Source organism: Exophiala mesophila (genome assembly GCF_000836275.1).
Source record: "Exophiala mesophila strain CBS 40295 unplaced genomic scaffold supercont1.1, whole genome shotgun sequence".
NCBI classification, from domain to species: Eukaryota; Fungi; Ascomycota; class Eurotiomycetes; order Chaetothyriales; family Herpotrichiellaceae; genus Exophiala; species Exophiala mesophila.
In genome coordinates, this window is record NW_015622504.1 from 2814648 (window position 1) to 2831815 (window position 17168).

General features: G+C 50.4%; 5 protein-coding genes across 6 annotated transcripts; 2 read left to right on the forward strand and 3 right to left on the reverse strand.

The window, feature by feature from the left end:
- The first annotated feature begins 81 nt into the window (after positions 1-81).
- PV10_00888 (uncharacterized protein) lies at positions 82-1151 on the forward strand. The gene has a single exon (XM_016365021.1). It carries the CDS (start codon positions 191-193, stop codon positions 995-997), a length of 807 nt encoding a protein of 268 aa, XP_016228670.1. The 5' UTR covers positions 82-190; the 3' UTR covers positions 998-1151.
- Positions 1152-1171: 20 nt separating this feature from the next.
- Positions 1172-2965, reverse strand: PV10_00889. Of its 2 annotated transcripts, XM_016365022.1 has the most exons (6): positions 2910-2965; positions 2831-2862; positions 2707-2764; positions 2493-2649; positions 1764-2437; positions 1172-1699 (listed from the first exon to the last, which is right to left on the reverse strand). In XM_016365022.1, coding segments are annotated over exons 1-6 (1179 nt in total). In that variant the 5' UTR covers positions 2912-2965; the 3' UTR covers positions 1172-1443. The 2 variants fall into 2 exon arrangements, with proteins under 2 accessions (XP_016228671.1, XP_016228672.1); XM_016365023.1 differs by having other exon boundaries at positions 2493-2764.
- A 266-nt stretch (positions 2966-3231) lies between these two features.
- PV10_00890 (uncharacterized protein) lies at positions 3232-6438 on the reverse strand. The gene is made up of 8 exons (XM_016365024.1): positions 5892-6438; positions 5633-5836; positions 5503-5585; positions 5274-5453; positions 5132-5224; positions 4922-5078; positions 4621-4865; positions 3232-4569 (listed from the first exon to the last, which is right to left on the reverse strand). Exons 1-8 carry the CDS (start codon positions 6043-6045, stop codon positions 3289-3291), a joined length of 2397 nt encoding a protein of 798 aa, XP_016228673.1. The 5' UTR covers positions 6046-6438; the 3' UTR covers positions 3232-3288.
- Positions 6439-12941: 6503 nt separating this feature from the next.
- On the forward strand, positions 12942-14343 carry PV10_00891 (uncharacterized protein). The gene is made up of 2 exons (XM_016365025.1): positions 12942-13568; positions 13633-14343. The coding sequence occupies exons 1-2, from the start codon at positions 13077-13079 to the stop codon at positions 14056-14058; spliced, it is 918 nt and encodes a 305-aa protein (XP_016228674.1). The 5' UTR covers positions 12942-13076; the 3' UTR covers positions 14059-14343.
- A 1250-nt stretch (positions 14344-15593) lies between these two features.
- PV10_00892 (uncharacterized protein) lies at positions 15594-17124 on the reverse strand. The gene is made up of 5 exons (XM_016365026.1): positions 16906-17124; positions 16832-16851; positions 16730-16780; positions 16142-16671; positions 15594-16086 (listed from the first exon to the last, which is right to left on the reverse strand). Exons 1-5 carry the CDS (start codon positions 16947-16949, stop codon positions 15892-15894), a joined length of 840 nt encoding a protein of 279 aa, XP_016228675.1. The 5' UTR covers positions 16950-17124; the 3' UTR covers positions 15594-15891.
- Positions 17125-17168: the final 44 nt, after the last annotated feature.

Here is a 17168-nt window from a genome sequence, read left to right on the forward strand (position 1 = left end):
TTATGTGTGACATGACATCACTACCCACCACGAGTCGACATTTTGTACTACAGTTCACATTGACTCTGGCAGCTACACTTCTGCGCAGCTCTCCTTTCTGGTAGATGACAATCATAGACAGCTATACAGACTGCGCCTCCCTGACATTAATTTAGAAACTGTCAAAAGCCATTTGCACGTTGACTATCGAATGCACAACCCGACAATCCAAAGGCTCGCCACCATCCCACATCAATTTCAAAATCACCTGCTCAGAAAGAACCCAAGACTAGAGCAACTGTCGTTGCTTGGCCAGGAGCTTTGCCTCTCCAAATCTTCTTGTCACCAAGGACTATCTACCCTCTCGAACAACAAAGTATTACTGCAAGCAATACACGCACGTTCGTCTCGACTTGTCCCGTCAGGCTTCCGTCATCAAAACCCACACTCCTCGATTCAAGCTCTCCAAGGACATCCCTGCTCACGTCGATCCTTCTCTGCCACCCTCCAGTCCGCCAACATGTCATCCGACTCCTCCTACCTGTCCTTCCTCAACAAGGCCAATGAAGATCCCAAGTCTGGCACCGACCCTTCTTCGTCATCAAAACAATCGACCTCGGAACACAAGTCCAAACTCGATCCCACCACACAATCCTCCTTCCCCGAATCCCTGCAGTCCATTCCCGATTCACTCACGTACACATCTGACACCGACTCAGCGTTTGAACCTATATTCCTAAACTATGCTGGTGCGGATCTCCCTTCCATCGACGAGTTCAAGAAGGTCCTGGAGGCAAGCAGGAGCGCGGGCAAGGACAGTGTCGTCGAAGAGTTAACGGTGAAGGACTTTGATCCGAGGGGCCAGTATAAGGAGATCGTGGATCGGGTCAAAAAGGCAGGATCCGGCGACGTCAAGGTGTTCCGAGTCGAGGTTGGCGCAACAAGAGTCGAGTATTACATCGTCACAATTGGGGATAGGAGCTTGGTGGGTGTTGTGACTAAGGCGGTAGAGAGCTGAGAGTATCACTTATAACGTTAACCCTGAATGCCACCACGAGGAGTAAATTACCGAGTGTAATCAAAACATTGCGTGTAGCTACAATTTCGGCTGACCAGCAGGGTCTCGAAATATCAGTGTAGCTATGCAAACCATATACCAATTATGAAACTAGGGAATGATTTTCAGGATCGATCTTTTGGCATCTGTATTTCATTGTGCACTACAAACTCCACTATGCAGCTATGGGTTGCAGTGTAACAACTAATGGAGCAGCTTGACTTGATTCTCGCGCATGAACCATAGAGCAATACAGGAAAGCTCTGGGTTCTAGGTGGTGCCGTATCCTGTCTGGGATTTCGCTCATGACGCAAGACAGAAAACACACTTTTCATGGGTCAAGAAGGCTCCAACCCCCAGGACCTTTAGGGTATCCACTCTTTGCATCTCTCCAGCATGCAAAGATTCTACGAAGAAGCGACAAGATCCTTCTTGAGAGTACCGAGGAACTGTCTCTTCTCTTGGGCAGTCTGGTAAGCTCCGTGACCGAATTTAGACGAAGTATCGATCCACTTGAGGTCGACCTTCTCGAGAGCTTTGCGGGATGTATGAGTGTAGAGAGATTTGCGGAGGGTGATGACTCGCTTCTTGACACCGGGAATGGAGCCCTTGAGTAGAACGAAGTCGTTCTTGACTTCACCATAATGGACAAAGCCACCCAAACTGAGGGAAAGATCACGTTAGTTGATTCATCATTGTGTCTGGTACAACTTTGGGCATAACCTACGGTGTGATTTGCTTGCTGACCACATCGAATTCGGTGGCGGCGTTCTTCTCGTCTGAGCCCTTGCCAATGCGGTAGATCTTGTGGTTGACCGAGGTACGGTGATGGTAACCGTCTTGACCGGCACGGGCAACGGTCCACTGGACGTGGGAAGGATGCCATGCACCGATACAGGCGACCTTTCGAAGACCCTTGTGTGTCTTTCTTGGAAGCTTCTTGGTTCCCCATCGGCTGGTGACGCCAGAGAAACCGTGGCCCTTGGTGACGGCAATGGCATCAATGACCTCATCCTGCTCAAAGATGGTGTCGATCTCGACGGGTTTCTCAAAGAGGCCATTGCCGAAGGCAACTTTGTCTGCCACGCTTCCACCGTTGATTTGGATCTCCATCAAGTGAGCCTTCTTCTGCTTGAGAGGAGTTTGGCGGATCTGAGTGTGGGCAAGGACACGGACGACTGTAGCGTACTTCTTGATACGTTCGAGTTCTCGGGTGACGGAGGCGCCCTTGTTCTCTGAGTGCTTCTTGGCGTACTTGGTGAAGGCCTTCTTCTTCGATTTGTACCAGTTCTTGTAGAATCTTCGCTTGACTTCGTCGCTGAGATGTTCTGCCCAAACTGTTGTGAGTGATCGCAGGCCCCGAGGGGTCTCGATGTAGCCGACGAGACCGACGACGATCAACTACCGCTGTGTGAGTATGGCAAACGGTGAAAAAAGGCTCAAGGGGAAACCTTACAGGTGGGGTCTCGACAACGGTGACGGCTTCGACAACCTCTTTCTTGTGCATCTTCGCACCCGGTCTGTCAAGGTCACGGACGATGGTGGTCATGCCGGCCTTGTAGCCCAGGGCTGCGGTCAAATGTACTGGTTTCTTGGGGTCATCCTTGGGAAAGCTGTGAAATGTTTCAGCTTCGACTCTTTCAAGCGAGTCATGACTTCAGATAACCAACCTCTTGACCTTTCCTCTGTGTCTTGCCGCTCTCTTTCGGGGAAGGAAGGCCAGCGAGCCTGTTGCAAAATATTGTCAGCCAAAGAACATATCGACTTGAAGTGGAGGTTGGGTCGTTTTTGTACCGTGTCGCGGGGCTTCAAACTTTCGGTGAGACCTGTTAGAATGTTAGCGAGTTCAAGATTGATCTGGCAAGATACCTACATCTTTGCTGTGGCAGTACAAAGTGTCGAGATATTGTCAAGTTAGTGATAGAGATGTGGTGTAGATTTTGCGCAAAGTGCAACTTGGAGAGCAATTGGAGTGTGTGAAAATCTTGGCGGACTTGGCAGCATTATCACGTGACTATTGTGCGGTCCACTTTCTCAAAAGCCCTGGTCCAGCGTGCCCACGAATCTCCAACTTGAGAGTGCTTACCTGAGGGAGGGCGTTCCCAGCATCAGAGACTAACACGAAGCAGCGTGATAGTATCAAGACAGCACGCGTGCAGTGACTACTACCATCGTGGCATTCCTACTATAAGGACTTGATGAAAGCATGATTCTCACAAGAAATACTCCTGGTAAAATGAAAACTATCAACGCTACACGGCAAGTTCTGGCTTTGGTGTCGCTGATGGTGCCGGCGCATGGCCTCTTGGGCTGCTTGTGGCCGCCTGTGCCGCAATTCTCTTTTCATCCTCACTGTTGTTGTCATAGTCCTCATCCACCTCCACTTTACGCGCAGCTTGTTCAACATGTTCCTTACGTTCCTCTTTGGACCCATCCAGAATTGACTGCATGGATGGGATATTTTGAGGGGCGAGGCTATAAGGATGATGGGCAGCCTCTGAAGGGTGATAGTTCTCGTTTGCCCTACGCTCATTCTCCCTTCGGATCTCTGACGAGCTACGACGGAACGGGTCTTTAGGGGTTGGAACTCGGCCTGGAGGACTGTTTCGTCGGTTGAGGTCATCCAGACGGGCGCGAGTCTCCTCGTTAGCTGCCTTCTTCGAAGGACCAGGTTCTGCTTCCCATTCTCTAGATCTTTTCATGGCTGACAGAGGACGATCATCCCGAGGGGGGCCCTCTACTGGCGGTAGCGGTTGCGCTGGTGGTGCACCGTTGGAGATGCTTGGGAAGGGAGCTCCAGGCTGGTAGGGCTGATTTCTAAATGATGCGCCTGGCGATTGAGGTCGATCATCACGAAGGGGTCTCAACTCGCCCGGAGGACTGAATGGTCGTCCATAAGGAGGTAGTGTGGCGCCCGGACCCGAGCCGTTCACTTGTGGAGGAGGAGGAGCACCATTCATAGTGGGTGAAGGTCGAACACCGGAGCCGAAGCTTGGACCTCTATCCTGGACGGAGATCTGGGGTAATGTCTGGGGTCCAGGCCCGGAAGCATACATTGGAGGTACAGATGGCTGCATCTTGGGAGAAGGAGACTGTTTGCGGACTGGGGTATGCCGAGAAGATTCGCCATAAGGCCTTGGTGCGTCTTGTCTAGGCGAAGAGATGCGTGGTGGAGGGGCTCGCATATTGTCACGGCCGTCAAAGCCATTTTGGGGGCCAGTCGGTTGTTGGATTCCAGCAATACCCCTCGTCCAGTCAGAAACGCGGGCTGGGTCTACAGCTGGTGCTTGAGATGGATGGGCCGATGCTGCCGGTGCACCCCACTGAGGACCAGGAGGACCTTGTACGTTGTTTTGATATGCCTGAGGATGAACATCCTGGGGAACCGGGGCATTGTGCTGATTCGGACCTGTAGCTGCACCACTCCTAAGCAGCGCAAGGCGAGCTTTGATGTGAGCATTGGTCGGATCAAGCTCAGCAGCCCTGGCATACGCATCAAGCGCATCTGATGTCTGGTTGTTGCAGGATTCGTACTGCGGCTCGTTAGTCACGATGGTCGTCAAAGTATGCAGGTATCATCTTACCAGAGTTCCCAGATCGTACCAGACCTCGGATATGTATGGGTTGAGGCGAATCGCTCGAGAGTAAGCATCGAGCGCATCTCGATACTGGTTAATTTGGTAATAAAGCACACCAATTGAGCACCAAAAGGTTGGATTTCGACCATCACGGTAAACGGCCTGTTGATATGCTTCATATGCCTTGGGAAATTTCTGCTGGGCCATGTAACACCGACCTAAGAGATACCAACTTTGTGCGTCTTGATTGTCTGTCGAATCAAAGTTACTTGGGGTGTACGACGAGGCATGATGGAATGTTACGTACCTGAGCTAACAGATTGTTCAAGATATTCGATGGCCTGCTCTTGGCTGGTGTAGCTGTTGCTCTGCTGGTGATGCAACCACCCCAGTTGTTGCAGGACTTTGGCGTGTTTGGGATCTCTCTCCAACACTCGACGATATGCAGACTTAGCAGCTTCAAACTACAAGAATGATTAGTATAAAACTGGCGCTGCCATTCTACGGAATCACTTACATCTTTTTGTTGCTCGTAGACATGACCAATCTGAAACCAAATGTCCTCCTCAGCCAGAGGTCGCGGAGGGTCATTGACAATGTATTTGAAGCACTAATGGCATGTTAGTGGCGAGCGATGACCAATACGACTTGGTACGAACCTCAAGACTTTGTTGAAACTTTTGCTGCTGCTTATAGATTATGCCGAGTCTGAAGTAGATCTCATTGGCCTTTTCGAAATCTGGCTGCATTCGCATGACTTGGGAGAAGGCCTCCTCAGCGTGCTCGAGCGAGCCATACCGATCGTATAGAATTCCTATGCCGTACCACAATTTGGGTTCCTAGATGTTGTCAGCTCACTCTCCTCTAAACTTGAACTCGGGGTCTGACCTTCGGGTCCGGAAGATAGTATAGGGCTTGTTGATATGCAGTGTAGGCTTCTTGAAGATTGTCCATCATCAGATAGCAATGTCCTGCAGCAGTCAGAAAAGGAGTCGTGGACTACTGTGATTCGGCCTACCAAGGTTGCCCCAAGCTTCCCCATTGGCGGGTTCAACCTTGAGTATGTTCTTGAGATACTCCATCGCTTCTGGATACTTTTCCTTGGTGCGAAGAATGCAAGAAATGGCATTCAATGTTTGTGTAGACCACTGGTTGTGTCGCAATGCTTGCTCGTAGGCGAAAAGAGCACCCTCGTGGTCACCCAGCAGTTCATTCAGGGAGCCTAGTATCAAAGTCAGTTGATTGAACCCTAATGTGGTCATTGCCCATCTACATACCGATTCTTTGCCAGGTCGACTCGTTCAACTGCGCCAACAAACGCTGCCTCTGCATGTGAGCGTCAACAGGAGCAGCGCCGTTCATCTGGCCAAAATGACCTCCTTGATGCAAGCCCAGGACACCTGGTGGAGATGGATGAGGGACCAGTGCCATCGTGGAGTTATTGGACTTTCTGTATTGAGCCCAAGACCTTGGTTGTCGTTCCGGCTGCGCCGGGTTGTTGTTGGATGGGTTCGACAAAGATTCAATAGATGTTGAACCGGGTGCTCTTCCTTCGGTACAGTGAAATGTCGTGAGACGAAGGAGGGTGGGCGTGAGGTTGGCTCAAAGTTCGAATGCCACAGAAAGAAAAGAAGCGCCAGTGAGGATCGGTGAGGCTGCTGTGACAAGGGGAGAGTACCACTGCGAATGCCCGATAGATGAAATATAGCTTAGCAGCAAGACCGGAGTGCTTCAAGTCTAACAATAGCATCAAAATGAAATGCAATGGAGCGGGATGGCTGGTGTAATGAGAGAAATGGTGGGTGACGGAATTGCAACCAGAATTGCGGAGTTGTGAAAAGGAACCTTGGGAAGACGACGAGGACAACCTTGACGAGAGAAGGAGGGCAGAGAGTCGGCGCTAGTGGTTACCGGAGACAAAACCCTACCTAGATTCGGGATGCTTCACAGGTCACTGACATCGGCTGGGTTTGGCAACCTCTGGGTTAGGCCCCGGTCAGACGTGGGTGGAGTTTTGGCCGCCGCCTGCTTGCCTCTCGGTATCCATGTGGGGACAGGCATGCAGAGGCGCACGCTGGGCGTCAGGTGGATCTGTTGGTGGCGCAGAGTTAAAGCCAATTATGGATAAATCGTTAGGCTTTGACGGCTTTGGGGCTGTCGGACCCAGGCTTAAAGGAAAAAAGAACCTCGAGCGTTCGGGTAGGAGCCAGGGAGGGCCTTGGGTTCTCGAATCACCACTTCTGTCCCAGAGCTGCCTAGATGCCATTGATGCCCTAACTCATAGGAATGGACTTTTTTAAGCTCCCTGGAAACAGGTCTCCACTCAGAGGCTGCGTATGCCGTACGCCTGTGTGTATGCACACCAGTAGTACCTGGTGATGAATGTCCGATATTACGCTCTCTCTCCCTCCCCTTCTTTGAATTCTATTGTCCTTACTGAAGTGCTGCCCAGAGTCGGAAAATTGCCCCCGACATCTGAGGCACAGATTGCCTGGATTGTTCAACGACGCATCAATCTTCCAAGGAGCACGGAATTGACCATGGCGTGCATGGTTTGGCTGCCAGACAAAGTGAACGGGTGCTAGGTTGTTTGGACCAAGGAGCACCAGGGCCCCTGGTAAATGACGAGTTCACGAACCATCTTGCAGAAGAGTAGAAATGGCCAGTGTGCCAGTACCCACCCCGGATGTCATTATTGCTAGCGGGCTAGGCGTGGAACATCACACAGTTCGTTGGATCAAGGTCAATTTCTAGGTGGGCATGGCGGGTAAGCCCTGGGCGCCCCATGAGCAGCGCCCCATTGCCCCTCGCTTCACCCGACGCCGGACTATCCATCAATTGACGAGCGCGACAGGTAAGCTTCTTTCTCCACAAGCATGGGCCGAGTCTCATGCATCATGATTCCTCCACGAGCTAGAGCTTAAAAGGTGGCTAGCTGTCAATCTTCGCCCTTTTCTTCTCGGCAGGACGATCTGATCATTGCTCTCGATCCACCCCCTCCCCATGAGACACCATTCCTGCACCTGGTAGTGACCACGCCCCAAATTGTCGAGCTTGACCAATCCTGGCTTGAATGAGAATATTGGCCTGCCCGCGTGGCCTGGAGTCAGGGTTGCCTGGCACTCTGGGTAGGCACAGCAGGCAAGCACTGCAAACTTTGCTCGGAGTCCATGCTTGGGATGACGGTGGTGTGCCGGCACGCCATCAGAGGCAATCGACGCCTGTGACCTCAGTAAGCGAAAGTGACTTTTTATCGCTGTGGCTACCCAGACGGCAGGATGGCTGGGGTCAGGGCACGGGGGCGAGAACCACTGATCAAGTCAGTGGAAGCGTGGCCATGCGTGCCATGTCGTGCTCCTTCTGGAGCCCTGGGTGCCTGGGTCTCCAAAGGCTAGGGGCTTGTTTCGGTGGTCAATGTGGCTTTGGGCTGGCCGGCTGATTCCTTGTGGGACCCCCCTCGGCGGTTGAGCGCATGCATCAGAGCAGCCCATCTCCGATAGGTCACTCTAGAACTAAGCCAGGCTCGTCTAATTTACTTATTGGGCATCTCCGTTGGCCGCGCCGCCAACGCTCATAGCATGCGACATGCGAGGGCAAGCGAGCTCCGTGATTTAACCACGTTGAGGGACCATTTTCTTAACTCTGTCGTAGGATTTGAAGTCCACACTGGATGTACCTACCTAGGTACTTATTATGCCTACCTACATATGTACTCTTTTCGTGCTTAGATTCAAGAGCAGTTTCCCTGAAACCTTGGTAACTCGTTTTCTTTTTTGGCTTGTAAAAGCTTGGGACGTCCAGTCATGATGTTCACACCCTTGTTTAGGATCTTTTCTCAGAGTTTTTAATATTGCGGTATCCTAGAAATCCAACATACTCTCCCACCGCGACTGACACTCGATTGTCAGGATAGCACGATCCATAATTACACCCTCCTTACCGCGCGAGACTGGTGGTTCAAATGAGAATGCTGCACCACTTCCACTGGTCAGCCTGCTGTACCCCGTAGGCTCTCTGACTCTCTGACTCTGACGTATGTCAAATCATGCAAAAAGCAACAATTCGCATCTTGGATGTGGCCGACCCGCCGCATGGTTCCACAATCAGTCGAGGGACAGCACTGTGACACTGGCTCCTCAGGTTGTACGCAACACTAGCAATTGTGAGACTTTTGAGGGAACCTCATGACACAACGTCTACAGCTGTCTGACCCACGCGGAAGACCACTGACCACTGAACCCTTGCCGTCAAATATGGCGTCAAAACATGTCAACTCTTATTTATGTGGCACTTCCTTCCGATGAAATCTTGCTGGGTCTTCTTCTCCTTACCAGTCTTCAATCGCACATTAGAGGTAGGTAGACTGTTAGTCATCCCGCGTCGCCCTCATCTTGGGACACCCCCCCGGTGAGTCCGTTCCTGCTCTTCAGATCTTCGAAACCTGTTCAGGAGCTCGCTTCACTCTGATTGCGCGATCTTGGCAGATGATCATCTTGTTACACCGTGTTCCCATGGCCAATACCAGTGGTGGACAAGATCCAGAATGGTAACACCAAAGCATGACAACCCGGATTGCACAGTCAAGTCACACAAGAAATTCCGATGGGTGGTTACAGCAATACCAAACATGAATGTCATGCACAGCAGGCCCGGCACAGTGGCACAACAGCGATTTTGAAACGTGTCGTAACCAAACGACCGGGGTTTCGGTCGGAGAGCTTCACCTCACCTTGGAGACCTGATGTCCCCCGCAAGTCCCTTCAGGCAAGTATCGTGGCTATGTTCAGCTGGAAGACATGGCCTCACTAATCGCCCCATGCTGTGTTCCGGGGTATCGTAGTGAGAATGCAAGCAGTCTCTATCATGGGTAGCTATATTGGCATCGTCCAGGCTTGGAAGCAAAGTCACCTGATATACGTTTTGGTCCACTAACTGCGGTCGGTTTTCTTGACTTGCTATTGGTATTAAAGCTTCTACAATATCTGTGCCCACACCTACACAACTTGAAAGTCTCTGGAACAGCACAAACCCGTGGCGATAAACTGCCACTTTTGCCTCCCTTCTGGTAGTCTGGTAGTCTGGTAGTCTAGATGAAATGTCTTGTTCATTATTGCTTCTGGGTTGTCAAGTATCTTCCAATTTCGCGAACCTTCAGCTTCGCGTTAGCCATGTCCAACCAAGCCACATGATTAGGGATCCTCCCATTGTAAGATGACGATAGTGCGAATATAATCCGGAATATTCATACGGTATAAGTGGACGTGATTTGGGAGACTTAATCAGCACGACAGCTCTTAGCGGTTCAAGCCAGTAGCCCATTAGAGCATTGCCTCAGTCATCAAGATGAGTTCTGCTCCAGTTTACATGTCCGGTTAATCTCTCCCACGAGAGGCATGAAGTGGGTAGTTGAGAAAAGTAGAAATGATAGCGATGCTCACTTTGCCGCGCCGTTTTAGCATCTGGTTCGGGTTAGAGTGTTTCGAGCACTATCGCAGGGCCTTGGTCTCGTTTTCTACTAATACTCAAGAAACTTAAACCTCGTATCTCGTGAAAAGCATCTGAGATCCCATGATCTGCGTACTCCGAAGTGATAACCCAATGAGCGCCGTGAAAACCCTTTTTTAAGCATCCTACGATATCAAACACTTCACTAGACAATATCCTTGGGTACAACCCGGTGCAGCTGGATCTGTGGTCTCAATGGATGAGCCAGTCTGAAAACACGTCATCATCGGACATCACTATACTGGACAGGTCAGTGTCCATGTGCGGAATCATAATATAGGGAAAATGTTGACCCGAGTCTCCGCGCCCTTGACTTAACTTTGTCGGCCATGGCGGGATAATTCCTTGATATATCAGACATAGACGATAGAAGATGATCAACGATCAACGACCAAAGCCGCCAACAAGAGACGACAGAAAGACGTCATTCGTTCACGCTTCTGATTATATTGACTGAGTAATGCAGGATGAACTTCGGATCTTGTGTCGATCATGCTCAAATGACAACGGGCCAACTCGCCGATTCTTGGAGCTCAGTGAATGAAGCTCTGTGGCTCTTAACTATATGTCGTACATATAGACACGCCGCAAGGCTGGCTGCCTAGAAAGGCAGGCCTGGGTATAACCGATTACCTTCGTAATTGGGTTAGCATGGGATGGCATCTACTGTACATACGGATACTCCGTATGTAGATCAGGAAAAAAGACTGGTCTTAGGCGAATGGGCGAATGGGCGAATGGGCTTTGCACGTCATGCCCTTCTGCATGAGCAAGATATGTATCGACCTTGCACGAGTTCGAAAACGATGCCTAAAGGCGTGCTCGGAGCACATTGCCCCGTCAATGCCGTCCATAAACCAGTGCCAAGAGGTCTCTCCTCAATGGGCGTTTCTTGGCACCCATCCCTTACCTCAGGCTGGGACAAGGAGGGGAATTGGCATAATTATAATCGGCAAAAAGTCAAATACCATGCTAGCTAAAACGTAGCATGCTAGCATAGCCACACGAGTTTTGAGTTGATCAAAGTCGGGAGCTGAGCGAAACAATCAATTCCTTCGTGTTCATATCCATATCTACACCAATAGTCAATAGTTACATGACACTCATGAGTAGGTGAAGACAGAATGACAGTTCATAGACTTGGAATGAAGTTCTGTCTGCATGTCCAAGCCAAGATGACTGGGCATGCTGCTTGGTTTGCGCTGCTTGCGTCAGCAAGTCACATGTGGCTTGGGTTTCAGGTACGAAAATGGCAATATCTCTTGTCCTTATGTCATTAGTCCTGGGTCAGCATTGAAAAGCCCAGCCCAGAGCGCAGATCAGGCAAATCATTCTATGCAGTACATCCAGTAGTCGTGTTAGAAGATGAAGGAAGGTCCGGAAGGGATAGAGTGGGTATGTGCCTTGCGTCAGGAAGCCTCTTCGTGCTCTGCCTACCTGGCATCAGCCTTTTCTGTCTGACATTCTTGTGATGGCATGGATGGGATGTTAGACCTGCGGGGCTTTGCCTCATCAACAGTAATCCCGCTACTCGTTCAATTTTTCCCGCATTCCCATTCATCCGAGCGTATTTGTTGCATGCCATTGAACTTTCCTTGCTGTCAATAAAAGTCATTTTGCATGACTCAAAACGCCCAGCAGCACAGAACTTCGAATTTGTTACACTCAAAACACACATCGTCCACACCCACACACGTGACTCCCCAGATCACAGCCCAATCCTAACCTTCTAGGAAATGGCACATCCTTCTTTAGCAGAACATGCGCAAACATCGGTACGACCGGATGAGCGCGAGCCATGTCAAGCCAAGGAACAAAGCCTTGTGTCATGTAGACAATAAAAGTTTTCACCTGTTAAATCGCTCTGTAGGCCAGCAAATGCTCCGCCAAAAGTGGTACAAGGCGTGGCAAAGGAAGCTCCTCACCGTGCCTCGCGCCTTAGCTGATTGTCAGAGTGGGAGCAAGGCTGTTGGCAGCAGAACATGTGATTCGTTGCCAATCTTGGATGGGGTTGCCTAGCATCTCAGAACTCTTGGAGGTTGTGTTGTAGGTAAAAGGTGACGGATGGTCATTGCGAATCTCTGCACGGCCAACGCTGGGCGGGGGTCGACGGGTGAGTTGTTGCGCGCCTTTCACTCCCATCATCAGCCTTGAGGCCTGGCAGGCCTGGCGCTGGGGCGGAGAGAGCCCCAAGCGCTGAGCATTGGGGCCTCATCAGTAATCATGATGGGCATGTGGCCTTTGTCTGGCATGTCTTGATTATCATTAGTGAGTTACAGAAGCCTTGGTGCACAGCGAGGTAAGAAGGGCAAGCCGGTACCCGGCACCCATTACCCACCAAGTCCTGGCTTTGGGTGCCTGGGTATTGAATCAAAGGCGCAAAGGCGCGAAACCCTTGGAAGGTTTACACCTCCCGAGGTTCGAGCCCCAGGAGTGGCCGCCCATTTGACAACCGCAGATTGGTCGACTTGGACTCCCTCCGCCGGCCTTGGTTTTCTGGGCGTCGTTTCTCAACTTCTCTCTCATCCGGACCTCATGCAACATTTAATTCATGAACGACGAACCAAAGTATCACCAGACAGTATGCGAGCCGGTGATCGTGCAACGGGGTCCCAGAATTTTGAATTCCGCATTTGCCCTCATTCCTGCACTTCTGCAGGCCCAAAGGTCAAGAAATTTCATGCATCGTACTGCCTAGAAACGCCCAGCCGTGCCAATTCTCTCGGCGACTATGCCCAGGACTCAAGTCCTCCAGAATGACAAGAACAAGACTGTCGTGTCCCTTGACTTCCTCCTCCCTGCAAAATGATGCTGATATATGTATTCCTTCCTCATGTCACCTTGTTTTCATCTCAATGCTCTTCAAACAGGTCTATGGTGCCGTCAACCCTCGCTGACACTCCACCGGTGATGATTCGAGCTTCATCGCAGCCCTCCGCACGCCACCACCACTCACGATGAGTTCAAGTTCGAAACCGCCGCCCATGGCCCATTCCGACGCATATTATGAGTCCAGATTCATTCCCAGTTCTTCTCAGATAGCCTACCAATACCCTCCGATCGTTCCGCTACAACAACCTTCACCGGCCCATGTAAACCCGACCCTACATCCCAGACCCTACACAAGCACCCACCGAACAGATCCCAACCGGCCTCAAGGTTCAGTCTCTAGTGGCGAATCCGGCTCAACGGCAGGGTCGGATTTCAAACCATATCTCCATAAACAAACATATCATCAGAGTCCCCAGTTGGAGAGGGGGCAACCTGTCTTGGGCGGGCGTGACCATACTCAGCCTTACTATGCGCCTCACATCGACACGAGGATCCCCCCCAGCAACCATGGGCCGTCGGAGATGATAGAAGACCAATCGGCGGTCTATCGATACATCCAACAGCATCAGGCTGAAGAGGAAGAGTATAAGGAGGATGATCATGCTCTGTGGATTCTGGTGAGTCGCAACTTCTTGCAGCCTTTCATACCCTCATAAAAGTCTCCGACTAATTTCAGATTAGATGTGGATGTCATTCCTCGATCCCTTTTACTGCCTATTTAGCGCCATCTTCACATTATTCTCTGTCCTTGTCATCATTGTCATGCTTCCCTTCCGATTATGCCAGAAGGATGCATCGTCGAGCACCACACTGATCCGCCTAGTGGGTCCCATCTTCCGAAATCATCTTCAGATGATATACGCCCAGTCGCTCGAGTATTCCCATACATTCGAGTTCAGCCCTTCGTGTCTGGTCTTTATTCAGGTCATATCACCCATTTTGAGCATGGGCAATGCCATTGCAGCTTGGGTGGTAGCGGTCTTTTGGATCTTCGCCATCATCATGGGCAATCCAGACGGGACCGAGAAGCGAGACGACGGGCGAGCCACGGTGTTGATGCTGCGCGATTGGTGGGAGAAATGTTTGCTATATGCAATCAGAAAGTGACACCACTGTACAGTTACGAGAAGCAAGTCCCTTTTGGTTTACGATGGAACGATCACATGTCAAACTTTTGGCCAATATTTTTCTGGCCATACCTTTTGAGCGAGCGATCTTGGTCTGTTGGATTTCACAGGCTCCAAGGAAATACCCATTCTCTTTTCCGAGTTTTTCCCCCAATTCTTCAAGTCACTGCTGGCCTCTTGGTCAGCTCTCGGGCGTGTCTCATATGTATGTCTCTCGGGTTAGATAGATCCAGCTCCGGCATACACTCGAGGTGTTTGACTCCAGATCGACCACCCATGCCGATGGTCTGATCTGTACCAACAATATCATCTTTCCACGCCAGCTCAAGATGCGTCTGTTCCATAAGCGATGGTCATTGCCTGATGCCAGATCTTAAAGTTTGGCCGTAGATCCGTCGGGGATTTGTTCTAAGTTGACTTTTCAACGATAGACAGGAGTCCGGCCGCAAACGCTATTAAACCTCCTATGGTCATTAGTTTGATAATAAATGCCCAAGTTCTGTCGCCAGTTGCTTAGACTCGGCGCCAGTGCATCAAATATGCATCTAGGTAGGTCATGTAAGTTTTTGATAATACACCGCTTGCAACATCACCAGTCCTTGTCATGACGCCCCCAAAGTCTACGACTCTCAGCCTCCTGTCATTCACGCATTATCCTTCCAACCTCAAGGGTACTATGGGCCGTTGTTGAGCAAGATTGAGGAACAAGAGCTTTCCTTTTGTCAGCATACGCTTTGGTGAGTCTCTACTAATTGAAGAGAGAGCTCTTCAATTCAAGGTTAGCACATCATTTCTTACTTTTGCGAGGATGATGTCAGTCTATGGTACGCTACGGACGTCACTATCTTTTGTTGTCCCCGTATTACTGTAAATAGTCATTGAATCCAGAAACTCGTGGTACAGTGTCTTCGCCTTGCGAGCTGAGCAGTTTATTTCACTTTTTCTTTTCAATTTTAATCGATGCTAGACATTCCATCTCTTCCCGCGAGTTGCATCTCCATCCAAGTCATGGCCTTACATAAAGGACCCACCAGCAGACTCCAAACCAAGACATCAAGGCGTGCGAACAATTACTGGGCTCGTCCATGACTGTCCGCCTCTTCCGGGCTTCGCATCTCCGCCCTGCCACTCTGTCCTAAAGAGTTGACTTATCTCGTCTACGGTCTTGGGAGAAGGCAGAAACCTACTTTCGCCCAAGCCCTGGGCAGCTCGGCACATCTCTCCTGGGCCCTTGGTCTATGCCATGTCTTTCCGTCGTATCCATGGTTGCATTCTGCTGTGCGGAGATCATCAACTTTGTTTCGACTTTTGACATCTGTGTTGCGTGCCATCGTACCTATTGCCATGGCAAGTCGTGGCACGAGATACTATTCGAAACCTGGCCTTTCCCCAGAATGGTAGAGAGAACTCAAAATCGGTCCCTACAAGAGAGGTATGAATTCTAGATCGCGTCAACTTGCTTTCGATCCGATACGTCTACGTAGGAACGCTGTCCGTTTGTGGACTATAGCCTAACAAATGTATGTCGATCCCCGTGTCACCGTGGGATAGCTGCTGGGCATATGCCTGTGGGCCTTGAAACGCAGACTCAACTTCTAGGCGCGGAGTTCACTTCACAAACATGTCACTGCTAATCTCATGGACAGAAATGTCGGTAGTAGATCGCGATCGTTTTCCACACCACGCCATTGCTATGCATAAAGAATTTGTCATCTCCTTGGATGACACTCCGCCCAAGCTGAAGGCACGCAGAACAGGCGTTTAAAATTTGCTCCTTAGGTCAACTGAGAATCTTCTGTTGTGACACGCTGCCTCAAAGATTTGTCAGATAGTCTTCTATCTCTTCCTTGGACAGTTTCCGGAATCTGGGACCAGTAGCTCCTTCGACGCCTTCAACGCCAAGTAGATGGTTGGCAGGTTCACCAACGATCCCAATTTCAACAGTGTCGCCGTTCATTTCGCCTTCAATTGTCTCTTTCAAAGTCAATAGTGCAATGTGGATGGCATCCTGCAGAGATGTTAGCTGTTATGGCCATGATGAATAACATGCTTGATATACTGACCTCGAGCTCCAGGGAATCATTGTATCTCTTCTCCAAGAAGGTCTTTGCGCTAGTAGCACTCTTGCCGATAGCTGTGGCCTTCCAAGGGAAATAGCTGCCACTGGGGTCGACTTGATACAAGCTGGGCCCCCCCTTGAGAATGCCGCCAGTCTTCCTGCTTGCAAGTTTGGCTTCTGCTTCTGACTCTCCCTCTTTTGCTTCGGCAGTTTCAGGCTCGATGCCATCATCCCATCCCGCAATCAGGAGACTAACGCCGTACGGCCTAACACCGCCAGATTGTGTCGCTTCTTGCATCACACGGGCAACGTCTTGAACCAAGATCCTAGTTGGAGGGTATTCGTTGTAGATGCGCTTATAGTTCGTATGTGATACTTTTCGTGCTTTGTCAACGAGGACTCGATAGTCAGGGCCCATGCCGCTGTACACCATGCCAATGTTGGGTGTGATCAGGGAGATTTTCGATAATGAGGGGGCATCGATCAGCGGTGATGAGGACTTCTTCTCAGTTGCGAGGACAATGCCATTAGTTGCTATTGAGAAATGGTGAGCATTATTTCATGGGTTTATGGTGGACTGTGAGTGAAGCACCTTTGATGCCCAGCGAGGTGACACCTTGATTGACTGCATTGAGAGCATATTCTGATTATAGGATGAGCTGGTGTTAGAGCTAGAACATAGGGCTGACTGTACCTATCTGGACAAGTTTTCCGCTATTGATGGTAAGCGACAATTCATTAGAGACGGGTTCTCCTCGTGAGACATACCTGGGCGAGAATGTGGTAAGGGAGAATGAGTACCGGTCAGCCATGACTGGCGCAGGCTTGAGGAAAGTGGAGGTGAGATGAATTCAAGCTTTAAAGAACCTAGATTGAGGCACAGAATGATTGCTGGAGATTTAATGGATAGGCAGAGTCGTGCGCAAGGTATCGAAGAGAGGGAGGATGTTGGTGTAGCTGGTTGAACGATGGATCTGTGATCTGGGGTGCACAAGTTGTACGGACGAGGCTACAATGTCATGGCGCGTTCA